General features: G+C 55.7%; 2 protein-coding genes across 2 annotated transcripts; one reads left to right on the forward strand and one right to left on the reverse strand.

Moving 5' to 3' along the window:
* Positions 1-1,338: 1,338 nt before the first annotated feature.
* On the reverse strand, positions 1,339-4,375 carry EVX2 (even-skipped homeobox 2). The gene is made up of 3 exons (XM_063161377.1): positions 3,952-4,375; positions 2,542-2,801; positions 1,339-1,992 (listed from the first exon to the last, which is right to left on the reverse strand). The coding sequence occupies exons 1-3, from the start codon at positions 4,373-4,375 to the stop codon at positions 1,339-1,341; spliced, it is 1,338 nt and encodes a 445-aa protein (XP_063017447.1).
* A 7,957-nt stretch (positions 4,376-12,332) lies between these two features.
* On the forward strand, positions 12,333-14,063 carry HOXD13 (homeobox D13). The gene is made up of 2 exons (XM_063161378.1): positions 12,333-13,020; positions 13,813-14,063. The coding sequence occupies exons 1-2, from the start codon at positions 12,333-12,335 to the stop codon at positions 14,061-14,063; spliced, it is 939 nt and encodes a 312-aa protein (XP_063017448.1).

Raw genomic sequence — 14,063 nt, forward strand, 5'->3', positions numbered from 1 at the left:
TACATGATAGAGGTTTTTTTATTTTTTTATCTTTTTTTTTTTTTTTTTTGTTAGAGTGTTAGTGAGTGTGTGTGTGTATTCACAATCACACAGGGCCTAAACAAGCAATAGCAAGTTAGATGAGGGCTTCAACTCTTCAGAAAAATCTCATTATGTGAAGAGTGAAGTGGCTCTGTAGGGAGCATTATGGAAATATCTGGGTTTGATTTAATGAGGCTCTTCACATTGGTGGAATATCAACTTAACAGAGAAAAGTCTACCCGGGGTGTCCAAGTTACCAAAATGAAAATTGGCAATTGAGATGATAAGAAAGTGGCTTTCTTGTGCGAAATCACTTCAGGTAAGAGAGATAACATTAAATAACATACATTCTATGCACCAAGAACAATGTTTTATGTACCAAGTCTCTTATCTGTCTCTTCTAATGACTTCCCTTAGCGGGTTGTTAGTACTTGACAGCAGGTCTCTGTGCGGGGAACTTTTTTCCAATTCCACATTCAAAGGAGGTCCATCAGAGAACATGATTGGCAATTTTCGTCATAATCTGCACATTATTAGCATCAAAATTGACATGGCAGTAACACTGGTGGTTTTTGATGTGCCTTTCTTCAAGTTCAAGGAAGTCCCTCCAGTAACAGTGGTTTGGTATAGCAGGTCTCAGTTACCCAGTGGTGGCTTTTCAGAGGCAAAGGCGCGATAGAGATGCGTGAGAAATAAATCCGAGAGTCGTTTTACCGAGAGAAGAAAAAGACGTCGAGAAAAAGAATTAAATTTAGAAAAGTGTCTGGAAGGTAAATGCTTCAGGACTACAGCCTACACCTAGAGAGATTCAAGTATTTCCCAGATAGCGTGGATTATGGTAGTTAGAAAGCGTGATCTTAAAAAATGCCTCTCCCCATCCCGACAGTGCCACACTTCCCTTCCCGTTGCTGGCCCGGACGCGGCTGCCTCATCAGCTACCGCCTGTCGTACGGAAATACTCGAGACATTTCCCATTCACTCCAGCTCAAACCGAAATAATAATAATAAAAATAAAATTAAAAACAATAAAATAAGGCCAGAAACACATTCCCTTCCGGCGGCTGCCCTCCCTGCCCCGCGGGCCCGGTTGCCTGCACCCCGCGAAGCCCGGCAGGGAGCACCGCGGGGCCGCCTCCGCGGGGGCGCGGGAGCCGCGGAGCGCCCAACCCGCCGGTCCCGCGCCCCTCAGCGGCGGGGCGCTCAGCATTAAAAAAATAGACGGAACTTTTTGGCCGAACGCGGCGGCGCCCCCCGCCCCGACCCCCCCCATCCCCCCGCGACTCCCTCTACAAAACGCCCCGGGCCGGGCCGGGGTAGTTATCTGGTGAGCGGCGCCTCCTCCCGCTGGTCCGGCGAGGCCACGGCGGCCTTGCTGAGCACGGCGGCCGAGTAGGGCAGGAAGCCGCTCTCGGAGCGCTGCCCCGCCGCCGTGCACGGGAACTCGGCGGCCGCGCCGCCCCGCGAGCCCAGCGCCGAGGCCGCCGCCGCCGCCGCCGCCGCCGTCTGGCTGCTGTGGCAGCTGAGGCAGGAGCAGGGCGCCGAGCCCCCCGGCGGCCCCGAGCCCGCCGCCGCCGCTGCCGCCGCCGCCGCCGCCGCCGCTGCCGAGGCGGCCGCGCTGCTGTTGAGGCCGGCGGCGGCCGGGCTCTGGTAGAGGCCGGGGTGTCGGAAGCTGCAGAGCAGCTCCGGGCGGGAGTAGGGGTGCGAGAGGGCGCGGAAAGTGTCCAGCGGGCGGATGGAGGTGGCGAAGGGCGCGGCGGCGGCCCCTGAGGCGGCGGCGGCGGCGGCGGCGGCCGTGACCCCGACGTGCGGGTAGTAGTGGAGCGGGACGTGGGAGTGGAAAGGGTAGGGCAGGCTGCCCGTGGCCGCCGCGTGGGTCATCATGTAGGTGTAGAAGCTGGGGTCGGCCGGGTGGGGCCAGGACATGGCCAGGCGCTGCCGTTTGTCCTTCATGCGCCGGTTCTGGAACCACACCTGCGGGGATACAAGCACAGCGCGGCCTCAGCTCCGCTCCGCTCCGCTCCGCGTCCCGCAGCACCCGTTCCCGCGGACACCGGCGGGCGCCCACCAAAACACATTGCCAAGGCTTCTAGGCCGCCCCTCTCCCTCCCCGAGCAATCTCCCGTGACCTTGCCCGAGGGGAGCGGCGGTACGGCCCTCCCTCTACTCGAGAGAGACCCATTCGATCCGAATAAATGTTTCCCTTGCAATCGTGCCGTCCTCCCCACTCAGGACTCTGTCTTCCCGGTACTGACGCTCATTCATTCCCCCTACGTTTATTCTCTCCCCTCTTCACTTTAGGAAATAGGCTAACGCGATAAAAACTGACGAGGAAAATAATAAAACAGCAATGACAATAACTTTTTAAAAAGCAAATTAAAAGTGTTGGATGCGGAAAAGCAAACGAGCACGAGTGGCACACATAGCTGCGGGCCCCGAGATCCTTCAGGCGGAGATCCCAGCCGGCCGCGGCCCGGGATGCTCGGGCAGCCGCGGCTCGGCGGGGCGCGGAACGCGGCGTACCTTGATGGTGGTTTCGGGCAGGTTGAGGGCGGCGGCCAGCTCGCAGCGTCGCGGCCGCGACACGTAGTTCTCGCGGTAAAACTCCTTCTCCAGGCGGGCGATCTGCTCCCGGGTGAAGGCGGTGCGGTAGCGGCGCACCTGGTCGGCCCCCGCCGCCGAGCCGCCCAGCGCGCCGCCGCTGTGCAGGCTGCCGATCCCGGCGGCGGCGGGGGCGGCGGGGGCGGCGGCGGCGCTGGGCGTCGGGCTGCTCTCCGCGTAGCCTGCGGGGCGAGGGCACGGTGTGAGAGCGGGACACTCGCTGGCCCCCCAGTCCTCCCGGCCAGGCCGGACCGGGCCCGCCACGCCCGCGCTCAAGGCCAGCTGTCATTCTTACAAATCCCCGCTGCTAACAGAATCGATAAATTTGGATCTGGAGGTTGTTTGTTGGTTATTGTTTGGTTGGTTGGTTGGATTGGGGATTTTCAATCCTTCGTAACTGCTTTATTTTCAGATGGGGCGGGCTTGGAGACTGCAGGGCAGCCGAGCTCAGGGGAGAGCGGGCGAGGGCCCGGCCGTGGCTCGGGGCCCGGGCTCGGCGCTAGCCTGCTCCCCTTCCACTGCCGTTCTTTAGTTTCGTTTGGGACATACAAAATAAAAGCAGCCATAAACCCCCCCCCCCCTTTTTTTTTTCTCTAGGGTTACGTCGAGCATCCCTTCCTTTCCCTGGCACATTCGACCAAAAAGGCATGCACTGTGGCGCCCAGGAAATCCACCGTTCATCTCCCTACACCTCCCCAGTAATAACAACCTCCATCTCCTGCAATAGTAACAACCACCGTCCATCACCGTGCCCCGCTAAGAACGGGGAAGGAGACGAGGGTGTTTCAAAACGCCTCTTACAAGCAGAGCAAAAGTGAACAATGCCAAATTCGCCCGAGGTGGACACAGACAGCACGTTGCATGTACACAGAGAAGGACACACACAGTCAAATGCGGGCAGTTTCCTCACATTCCCCCCTCTCTCTCTCTCTCTCTAATTTAATCTATGTATATACACTCATATACAGCTCAAGAGACGCCGAGAGCTCCGAGAGCGCGGGGAAATACACGGAGAAAGCTTTGCCTAAATATAGGTGGGTGGATATTTGTGCCCACCTATATTCTGGATATATATCTACATATCAATGGATTTGGGCATGCACACACACACGCGAAGGCACCGGCACAGGAGCTGCCCGGACAGTGTATCTCGGCTATTGGGGTAGAGCAGTAATTGTAATAATATTTTACAGCCTGGAGCTCTGTCTTCGCAGAAGAGAGAGCGCCGATGCAGAGGCCGGCAACTTTGGCGCTGGCAGTGGGGTTCCTCTGGTTTTTAAAGCCGGTTGGCAAAGCGCGGGGCTTAGATGAAGATGATAAAGGAAGAGTTACCTTTGTTACTGTTTTCCTTCAGCTGGGAGGAAGTCAGGCTGGCCGGGGAGCGGAGCGCGGAGCAGCCCACCTCCACATCACTGTTCATATCTGCCTCTTGAGCAACTTCGGAATAAAGGCTGATTTTCTTCCTGCTTTCCGACGGCGGGATTTCCGAGGAGACAGTGCTTTCGCTGCTCGGATGCTGGAGATTGAATAAAGTGTCTATTTCAAATTTGCCTTTGGCGGAGATGTCCCCTATAGCGCTGTGCAGGGAGGCGGCAGTCAGTCTCGGGCTGAGGCGACCACTGTGCGGAGAATTTTCAAGGGCCTCCAACACCGCATTTCCAGCTGAGTCTGACAAATTCGAGAGCCTTTTGCCAGCTGTAGGGCTGTGCAGCCCTCTCTCCATCAGGATCATCTCTTTTCTTATTCTTTCCATCATCTCAGCTTTATAAAAAATGTCAAAGTTGCAGGGCTGGTCCTGTACTAATGATGAGCTGCAGCAGGGGCTAATTCACATTCAGCCCGGCAAGTGTCTCTAAATATTATTATCTGTTTTTGAGGGAGGTGTAAAAATTGTGGGATGCCAAAGCGAGGGAATGACTGGTCAAAATGACCCATACATCCTTTCTAGCCCGAAATGTCATTCATCAAAAAGTGGTGCTCGTCATTAAGGTACGAATGACGCTGTTCGAATAATCATTTATTGTAACAGGTTTATAAGCAAATAAATACAAGCTCCTGTCAGTGGATAATGAAGGCGGCTTCAGAGCAGACAAATATATCCAGGTGGAAAGAAAGAAAGACAAGAAGTGAGGAGTAAAGCTCCTGTCCTTAGCTTGATCAGATCCTGCTTGAATTGCTCTGGGGTTTGGCCTCTGGGGTGGAATTGACAGTCTGATTAATAAAATGAGCTGTGCAACATTTCCCCCTTCATTTAGGTGCATCATTATGCTCTGATTTTTGTTTTGTTGCCTTTTAGGTCCTAATGATGCAGTTTCTTTCTCATTTGTCCTCGGACAGAACTACATGCTAAATATTAGATAATACTTTTATTTATTATTATTTCTGAGGCGAATTTTAGATCACAAGGCAAGGAAATGCTCAATAGGACCAGAGGATCGAGAAGCTCCTGCCGCTGATATCTCTTTACTTTTCCCTCCCATTTCCAGACCACTTTAGTACTTTTATTTAGGAATTTACACTGACACCCCCACGCACCCGCTCACACGCGCGGTCTTTATGCCCAGACTTTACAAGTCTGCTGCCCGGATTCAAGCGTACCTACAGCAGCTACCTGGAGATTAAAATATTTGTTACAATGTAGTATATTACAACTCTATTATCTTTGTCTTCTTTGCGTTCTTAAATATGATCTCATTTTTACTTTCTATAATCCTGCTTATCGACGAAGCTAGCCCGGGATTTTTCTTCCCTCTGGGAAAATACTGACTGTTTTACGGTATGATAGGGGAAGGAAATAACTGGAGAACATTAAATACATTCGTGATTTAAAACACTCCGTGGGCATCCATTTCATTCTCCCGGCAGCTTTCTCTCCAGCCCTTTGCTTCTCTCCTCCCCACCACCAATAAAACCCAAGCATTTGAAAATTAAAAAACAATCATAGAATTAAATGATGGATGGGGGGTTATTGCCCACAGGCTCCGACCTATCAGGAACATCACCTCAGCCCCTTCTCTGCGAAGTTACCTGTGGCTCAGTTAGCTCATCCCTCGCTCCTGGCCGCTGCCGCGGGGCGAAGCGTGGCCGCGCTGCTGGAGCCACGGGCTGCCGCGCTCGGCAGACGTGACAGTCGGAAAGTGTCCCTTCAGCGGTAACTTTGCTAGTAATAATGACGCTGATGGCAACCATTTAAACGAAGATAAATCCTTTGTCGTTAGCATCTCTGGAGTGCGCTTCGATAGCTGCCCAACCTTTTTTCTCGCCGTGATTTTTTTCACCTACATCATCTAGTGTTTAGACCCTGGGAATACGAGTTTTATCTCCCGTAGAAACACCCGAAAGTTTCCTGTGATTAAACGTGGGGTTTGATTTTTTTATTTTTCTTTTTTTCTTTTTCTTTTTTTTTTTCTTTCTTTCTTTTTTTTTTTTTTTTTTCTTTTAATGAGGGCTGTTCCTGCTAATCTTGGTCACACGCATCTCCTAAGTTCTTGTGATCTTGCGCATGATTCATAGTTCGAAAATGGGATACTTGTCAGATTTTTTTTTCAATAGCCTGCTAAAGTCCCCCTAAACATTCCACCAAATATTTAAGAAACATTCTAGGCGTTGTTTTCAAAATCCAGCCTTCTACTAATGAGAGTTTTATGTCAACCCTTTGAAATGTGAATTTAGACTGCAGCGTGGTGTCCCGCGTTTTACAGCCCCCAAACCAGACAAGAGTCAATGTCAACTTTTCCTGGCCCGCGGGCGCGGCGGAGGAGCGGGCGGATGCGAGGGGAGAGCAGCGGTGACACCGGCGGGGTCCGGGCCGGGCGGCAGCTGCGAGGCGCTCCCGGAGGGACGGAGCGCGTCCCGGGGAGCCCCCGCCGGGCCCGCCCGGCTCCCGCTGCCCGCGCTGCCCCGCCGGGCCCGGCTCCGCTGCAGGCGGCGGCGCGGAGGCGGAGCGGAAACCTGCGGCCGGGTTTATTGCTGTCGTTTGGCGCCCTCGTCTGTTTTCTTACATGCTGTAACGCGGCAAGCATCTTTCCCCCCGCTCTCTCGGAAACCGCAGCCGAGATACCACATCTCGGAGGCAATCGTGTGCGCACACCACCAGAACCGGCACAGCTCTAGACTCGAAAAATGTTACTGCGCCACTAAAAAGGAGAGAACGGGTTTTATGTTATTTGGAGCGGATGAAAAAGACTATGTGAAAAGCCCCAATGTGAGAAAAATAAGTTACACTCAAGTGCGGCTATGAATGATCTTTACTAGGGTTATATTTTGCACCTTTTAAATAATACTGATTCTTTAGGTTATGTACAGAGTATCTTAAAATACAGCTAGATTCATATGCAAGAGTTATAAAATGTTATACAAGACGTTAATAATCTTCCACTAGGTAGAGGTGAGGTTACAAAACTGTTCCCTGCAATGCAGTTAATGAGTTCACCCCAGACCGTCAATCGCCTAATAAACTAGTTGTCTGTTGTTTAAAATCCCAGAAAAGTAGACTTTTTACTGCACTGATATTTATCTCTTTGCTTGCTGTTTGTGTGGGTCAGGGGAGTTTATATTTTGGGATTGTTATTTTGTTTAGCTATTTTTAAAAAAATTTTTTGATTGTTGCTTTTCTTTTGTGGCATTCCGTTGGGGGTTTTGTTTGGTTGGGGTTTTCTTTTTCCAAAAAGAATAGCACCGCCTACAAAATCTCTCAGAATGTTTGTAGCTGTTCAAAATCAATAGCTAAGCCTGAAAAATCACGGACATTGAAGCGACATTAGTGGGCAAAGAGGGAGGAAGTTACAGAGACCGCCGAGAAATATGTGAGCTTTTGTTGGACTCTGTTTACTCAGTTGTTCTTGTAAGTTTTAATAGCTGCTTAGGCTTTTGGCCAGATTTTTACCTTGAAAGTTATTGCTGGAGGCATCAAAGAATATTTCAGTACTCATTTATTAAATCTTACCCGGAGAAAAGGGGTCACATAGTTTAATTGAACCGAAGTTTGTATTGAATGAGACAAACATCTCGGGCAACTTTTCAGCGGTCGGAGCGTTCTTGGGAGGAAGACGAACGGGCATAAATGCTTCCCATCCCGCAGCGGGGCAGGCTGCCAGCAAGGCCCCGGGGCAGCGCGCAGGACACACCCGCGGTAGCGCGGGGACGCGGGGTGGGAGAAGCGGCGGTGCGGTGCTCGGGGGGTGCGGTGGCCGTGGGGAGAGCGGGGCGCGGGGAGCCGGTCCCGGTGGGGCGGCCCCGGGGGAGCCGCGGCTCGGGGAGCGCTCGGCCCGCGGCGGCACCGACGGCACCGGCGGCAGGCACGGCGGCGACACCTGGCGGCGCCTCGGCGGCACTGCCGGCCCTGCCAGCCCGGCCCTGCCAGCTCGGCGCGGCCGGCTCTGCCCGACCAGCTCTGCTCTGCCCAACCTGCCCTGCCCAACCTGCCCTGCCCAACCTGCCCTACCCAACCTGCCCTTTCCGCTCTGCCCTGCCAGCCCTGCTAGCTCTGCCCTGCCCGACCTGCCCTTCCTGCTCTGCCCTGCTAGTTCTGCTAGCCCTGCCCTGCCCGACCTGCCCTGCCAGCTCTGCCCGGCCGGCTCTCCCTGCTCTGCCCTGCCAGCCCTGCCCGCCCTGACCTGCTCTGCCAGCTCTGCCCTGCCTGCTCTGCCCTCCCAGCCCTTCCTACTCTGCCCTGCTAGTTCTGCCAGCCCTGCCCTGCTACTCCTTCCCTGCCAGCCCTGCCTTGCCCTGCCAGCCCTGCCCTGCCAGTCCTTCCCTGCCAGCCCTGCCCTGCCCTGCCTTGCCCTGCCAGCCCTGCCCTGCCCCGCCAGCCCTGCCAGTCCTGCCTTCCTATCCTGCCAGCTCTGCCCTTCCTTGGCGGCCAGTCGGAGGCCTCTCCTGCCTGTCGTACCCGCCGGCCCTGCCCGCCGGCCCTATCGGATCTGACCGCCGGCCCTGCCCTCGCTGTTGGCCGGTCCTGCCCGCAGGTGCTGCCACCCTTTGGTGCAGCCCTGACCGGAGGCCGCCTGGCAGGGCAGCTCCAGCGGCTGTGCCGGTGTCTGAGCACGCAGCACGCTCCTTCCTGCCCAGCTCCGACTGTCCCCTCCGGCCCAGGCCGCCATACAAGCACACGGCCGGTCTCGGGGCGTGTTCAGTCTATATCGCTTGTGAAATGTCGCTGGCGAGGGAAGGACACTTGCACAGCGTGTCCCCGAGCCCCGCGGGCCCTGCACACCGCCCCTCCCCGCGCTGCCCGGCAGAAACCCACGGAGCGCCAGGCGAGTTCCGCAGTTCCATGCTCTGAGTTCCGCAGTTCCATGGCTCTGAGTTCCGCAGTTCCATGGCTCTGAGCCTCACAGTTTCACAATTCCTCGGTGCCTTCTGAGGCTGCCTCTGCACACAGACGGGGTTTCACTCAAACGATAAAGGCCACGTCCGGTGGCGAAGGGGCTCGGCCGGTGGTTCCGTTTCGGCTGCAGCTGCGGCTGGCTGCGGAGCCGCTCCAAGGTCAGGGTCCCGCGGTCCCCGCGCTGCTGCAGAGCGGCGGGGGCAGGCAGAGAGCGGCCGGCCCCGGCCCGTGACCCCAGAGCTCAAGTTCAACGCCCGCAGAGCTCAGCCGCCCGCGGCCGCTGCACCGACACCGCGCGGGGAGCCCCGAGAAAACTTTCTCCGTCTCGAAACGGATTATTTAAGGCTGAAGTAACTAAAGAAGTGAGAAGCTGTGGCATAGATCTGGAGGGGGAAATAGTTTAACAATTCTTTGCGTGTTGCTGTTCAATCTATTCGTTATCATAACTGGCTATTTGTTTAAAGGCATGGGGGGAAAAAGAAAGTTCTTCTGTTCTGTTTAGCTATTAAAAATTCATACAAATTAAAAGGTAACAATGGGACGCAGTGTAAACGGGATAAAGTTTGAGAGACATATAAATCGAGTGATTTTGTTTGTGTTCTGTTTGTCCTGGACGAGAAATTTTTTCTTATACCAAACACGAACATAAGAAGCAACTTCCTATCGACACAATTACCATCTGCAAATTCTGGAGAGGGAGGAGATAAAAAATCGGGGGGGGGGGGGGGGGGTGGTCCTGTAAGAGATGGATACTAGACAGATACTAAAAGCCTGTGCTAAAAGTTTGAGTGGACTCCTAGCTGTATTAGATCATGGTGAATGCATTTGTCTAAATGAGATGATTTCAGGATTGTAAAAATTAAAAAAAAAAAAAAACAAACCCACAAGCTTTTCTTCTGGGGAAGCACAAGCACGCCTGCAGCGTTGCTTTCTAGCTCATGTATTCTGCGGATTCCCAAGCAATGTGTCAATGGAAAATGCGACGCGACTCCTCGGGGCGCTGGCCACCCGCGGAAGCGCTGCCCAGAGAGGACAGGGACGGCCTGGCAGGGACAGGGACCCGGCCAGCGCGGCAGGTCCCCCTGCCCTGCCCGGCACGGCTGAGCCCTGTGGGAGCTGCTCTCCCTGGGCAAAGGAAGCGCCGGGCTGCTCGGGGCCTCTGGACCAGGGGTGCGGGACCCATCCTGCGACTTGTAAACTGGGTGGGTTCTCCGAGAACCGACCTTTGCTCATGAGATCATTTATTCCTGTGTATAATACCCTGCCGTGCAAGGCAATGCTGTTTTCTACACCCTTCACAAAGCAGCTCTGTACAGAATTGAAGTTGTTGGTCATGAACCCGCCCAAAGAGTTTTTTGGTACACCGAGGGGCTCTGGCTGGAGCAGAGGTCTCGGCAGAGCTGAAGACCTCTACGGGAGCGCTGCGGCTGCACCGTGGTTTCCTTTGATGCAATCGACCTCAAAACGCTCGGAAACCCTGCCCTTTAGGTGCTCCTTTCTTTCGCGGCCTTATTTAAAGATCCTGACATGAGAGAAATTTTTACCGCATTTATTGAAAAAGGAAACACAACAGGACGTGGGAATACACATAGAAAGATGTCCGGAGAAATAAAGTCCTTCGTTTCTCTGGGCTTCTTTTAATAGCAAGGTTTTCGGTAGAAAGTTGCTTGCAGCCACATAAAAGGGTGAGAAAAATGTTCTTCCACAAAACTTCCTTCTAATTACGGAGCGTTTAATGTCCTGAGAGTAAATACTGATTCTGCCTATAACCGAGAGAAACTTGTAATCACGCCTGGCTCACTCCTCAGCTCATTACGAAAGATTAATAGCAAATATGCGGTCAGAGCTAATGAACATGAACTCGTCTATGACATTCGGCTGTTCCGTAATTATGGGCACCGGTTTGTCATTCCAAACCCCCTTCCAGGGGTACCGCCGGCGATCATTAGACCGGGTACCAAGTCGGGCTGGGTGACGGGCGCTGCTGCGGGACCTGCGGCTGTCCCGCACAGCCCAGCGAGCGGGGACCCCGCCCCACCTGCCCGGGCTGCTCGGCACGGGCCCCCCCGAGCCCCGCAGTGGTGCCGGCACTGAGCTTCACCTCCACGGCCGCTGCCTCTCCTCCCATGCGCCCGAGCCTCCGCAGGGACAGTAAACACAGCCCAGCTCTGGGGTTTTCAGCGGCGCGGAGTTTCCCTGTCCTTCCCCCCGACGCTGACACTTTTCCCAGCAACTTCTTGCCCTCCGCGCCCAAGAGAGAGCAAAGTGTGCAGTACACAACTGCGGAGCGACTGGACTCGGTCCAGAGGGGTAGGGATTGGAGTTGTGGTTGAGGTTGTGGTTGGGGCTGGAGCTGGAGCCGGGAGTCGTCTTCGGAGCTTTCTCCATTTCCAGTACTTCGCGCTCCTGCATTTCCATCCCGACTCGGTGAGAGAGTCGAGGGAGACGACAGAAGGATTTGCCACCTTCTTGGGAAGTGACCACGGGAACAGCCGTCAGCGTAAGCAAACTCGCGTTTTAACTAGGCTGCCTTACCACGCCATGAGCTGACACTGCACGGGGAAAAAGCCACATCTAATGAGTGCCAGGCTCAGCATCTTGCGCTGCGCACAGCCCCGTGCATTTTCCTAGCCGGGAGCGATATCGGGGGGAGTAAGGGGAGGGGGGGGTGGGTAAAAGGAGGGTTCTCCCAGGGACCGACAGCTCAGTGAAGACAGGGCATCCCTTTTCCCACAGAACAAAGCCTATTTACTCCATACATCACCGGGAAGAAGGGAGGTGGGGAGGATAGAATACAAAGACTGGGTTGGGGTTTTCCCCCTCTTGCAGAGGCAACAATGAACTGGAGAAGGTCTCGCTGCGGATCCGGTGAGACCCCTGTCCGTGGCTGTAAAAAAGGCCCCTGCCGGCGGCCTCAAAAGGTCCAGTGGTACTCGGCTGGCCTTTTTGAAGCCGCGAGCAGGAGGAAGGGGGAGATGAGGCAACGGGGGCCTAGGTTGGTCCGGAGGGGCATCACCGCTGCTCGCCCGCCCAATCTCCCCCCGCTGCAGCGCCGGGGCCGTGGCGGGGCGGGAGCGCGGCTGCGGGGCGGGGGTGGGAGCGGAGGGTGGGGGCGCCGTCGGTGCCGGCCGGGGGGCTGCGAGGCGAAAGGGGCAGTGCGGGCAGCGGGAGGGTCACATGTTCCGACGGCAGCCTATGAGCAGCCCCCCGGCTGAGGCAAACTAATCTGGGGCCGGCCGCCCCCGCCCCGGTCCCCCCTCCCAACCTGGACTTCGTTTTTATAAACGTACCGCCAGGATCCAACCTGTTGGAGGCAAATAACCATCCGCACCATGCCCGGCCGGGGACCGAGCCGCCGCCGCCGCCGCCCGCGATGTGCAAGGCCATGAGCAAAGCAGCGAGCTGGGACATGGACGGACTGCGCGGCGACAGCAGCGGCGGCGGCGGCGGCGGCGGCGGAGCCCCCGGGCAGTGCCGTAACTTTCTCTCCTCGCCCGTTTTCGGGGCGGCGCACACGGGCCGAGCGGCCGCCGCCGCCGCTGCCGCCGCCGCCGCCTCGGGTTTCGCCTACGCCGGCGGAGGGGAGCGCTCGGGGGCGGCGGCGAGGCCCGACCCCCCGACCAAGGACTGCCCGGGCTCCGCCACGCCGGCCGCCGCCCCCGCGCTGGGCTATGGGTATCACTTTGGCAATGGATACTATAGCTGCAGGATGTCCCACGGGGTCGGGATACAGCAAAACGCCCTGAAGTCTCCCCCCCACGCCTCCATTGGCGGCTTTCCCGTGGAAAAGTACATGGACGTCTCCAGCTTGACCAGCACGAGTGTCCCCGCCAATGAAGTCTCCTCCCGGGCAAAGGAAGTGTCCTTCTACCAGGGCTATACAACCCCCTACCAGCACGTTCCTGGGTACATAGACATGGTCTCAACGTTTGGCTCTGGGGAACCGAGACACGAAACATACATTTCAATGGAGGGCTATCAGTCCTGGACTCTGGCTAATGGCTGGAATAGTCAGGTTTACTGTGCCAAAGATCAGACACAGAGCTCGCACTTCTGGAAATCGTCCTTTCCAGGTACGAGAAGGGGAGAAATGGTCTGAGCAGAACACCCCCGCGCCTCCTCCGCCTTCCCGTCCCCTCCCCCGCCCGCGGGCTGCAGGGGCGGCCTGCCGAGCCGGACACGCTGCACAGACACGCATAGGGCAGGGTGGGGGCGGTGGATATTCTCTTTTTCTCACTCCCCCCTCGGCCGTCTACCCCCGAGAAAACCCTCACCCTCTGCTTTCCATGCCCGCGGGACCGACCCCAGAACCTCCCCGCCACCAGCGCCAGGGCACCCGACCCCCGGGCTGCGAGCGCCGGGCGGCCCCGGGCTCCTTCTCCCGCTGCTTCCCTCGGTGGCCGGGTTTAGAGCCGCGTTTGAAGTTTTCAGGACGGCGGCTCGAAGGCTTGCTCTCCTCTGCCTCTGCGGCTGGCCGCTGATCCGGCGGCCCCAGAGCACTTAAGAGACCGCGAGCAGTGAGGGCACAGAGGCACAAACCACATGCAAACAAACCCGGGGAACTCTCAGCAAAGCGATTTCTGTGTGTGCGCTGCCAGCAGCGAGCCGCTCTCAGCCCCCCAGCCAATGCCCCACCGCCCTGCATGCTCGGTTAGCGATGCATGCCTGAAAAGTGATGACAGTCCATCAAAGTTTTGGTGGGGCTTTACTAGAGTGCAAATAATGTGGCAGTGTAAATAATAATAAACTGTAAACAACCCGGCATTATTTATTTGCCCATGAAAACCAGTGCCCGACAAGCATCGGTTGAGCTTTAAAAGCCTGTAATAAAATTCTGATTTTTCACATAATGTCTTTTACAATAGGGGACGTTGCACTAAACCAGCCCGATATGTGTGTCTACCGGCGCGGGAGGAAGAAGCGAGTGCCGTACACAAAACTGCAGCTTAAAGAACTCGAGAATGAATATGCCATTAACAAGTTCATTAACAAGGACAAGAGGCGAAGGATATCCGCAGCCACAAACCTGTCTGAGAGACAAGTTACCATTTGGTTTCAGAACAGGAGGGTGAAGGATAAGAAAATAGTCTCCAAACTGAAAGACAACGTATCCTGA

Source organism: Melospiza melodia, chromosome 8 (genome assembly GCF_035770615.1).
Source record: "Melospiza melodia melodia isolate bMelMel2 chromosome 8, bMelMel2.pri, whole genome shotgun sequence".
NCBI lineage: Eukaryota > Metazoa > Chordata > Aves > Passeriformes > Passerellidae > Melospiza > Melospiza melodia.

What these genes read in the sequence shown, in the direction of transcription:
- EVX2 (XM_063161377.1), bottom strand. Translation starts at nt 4,375, where the DNA reads ATGATGGAAAGAATAAGAAAAGAGATGATCCTGATGGAGAGAGGGCTG. An exon ending in GAAGGAAAACAGTAACAAAG is followed by an intron (nt 2,802 to 3,951) that starts GTAACTCTTCCT and finishes CTCGCCCCGCAG; the next exon opens with GCTACGCGGAGAGCAGCCCG. An exon ending in TGCCCGAAACCACCATCAAG is followed by an intron (nt 1,993 to 2,541) that starts GTACGCCGCGTT and finishes GTATCCCCGCAG; the next exon opens with GTGTGGTTCCAGAACCGGCG.
- HOXD13 (XM_063161378.1), top strand. Translation starts at nt 12,333, where the DNA reads ATGAGCAAAGCAGCGAGCTGGGACATGGACGGACTGCGCGGCGACAGC. An exon ending in CTGGAAATCGTCCTTTCCAG is followed by an intron (nt 13,021 to 13,812) that starts GTACGAGAAGGG and finishes CTTTTACAATAG; the next exon opens with GGGACGTTGCACTAAACCAG.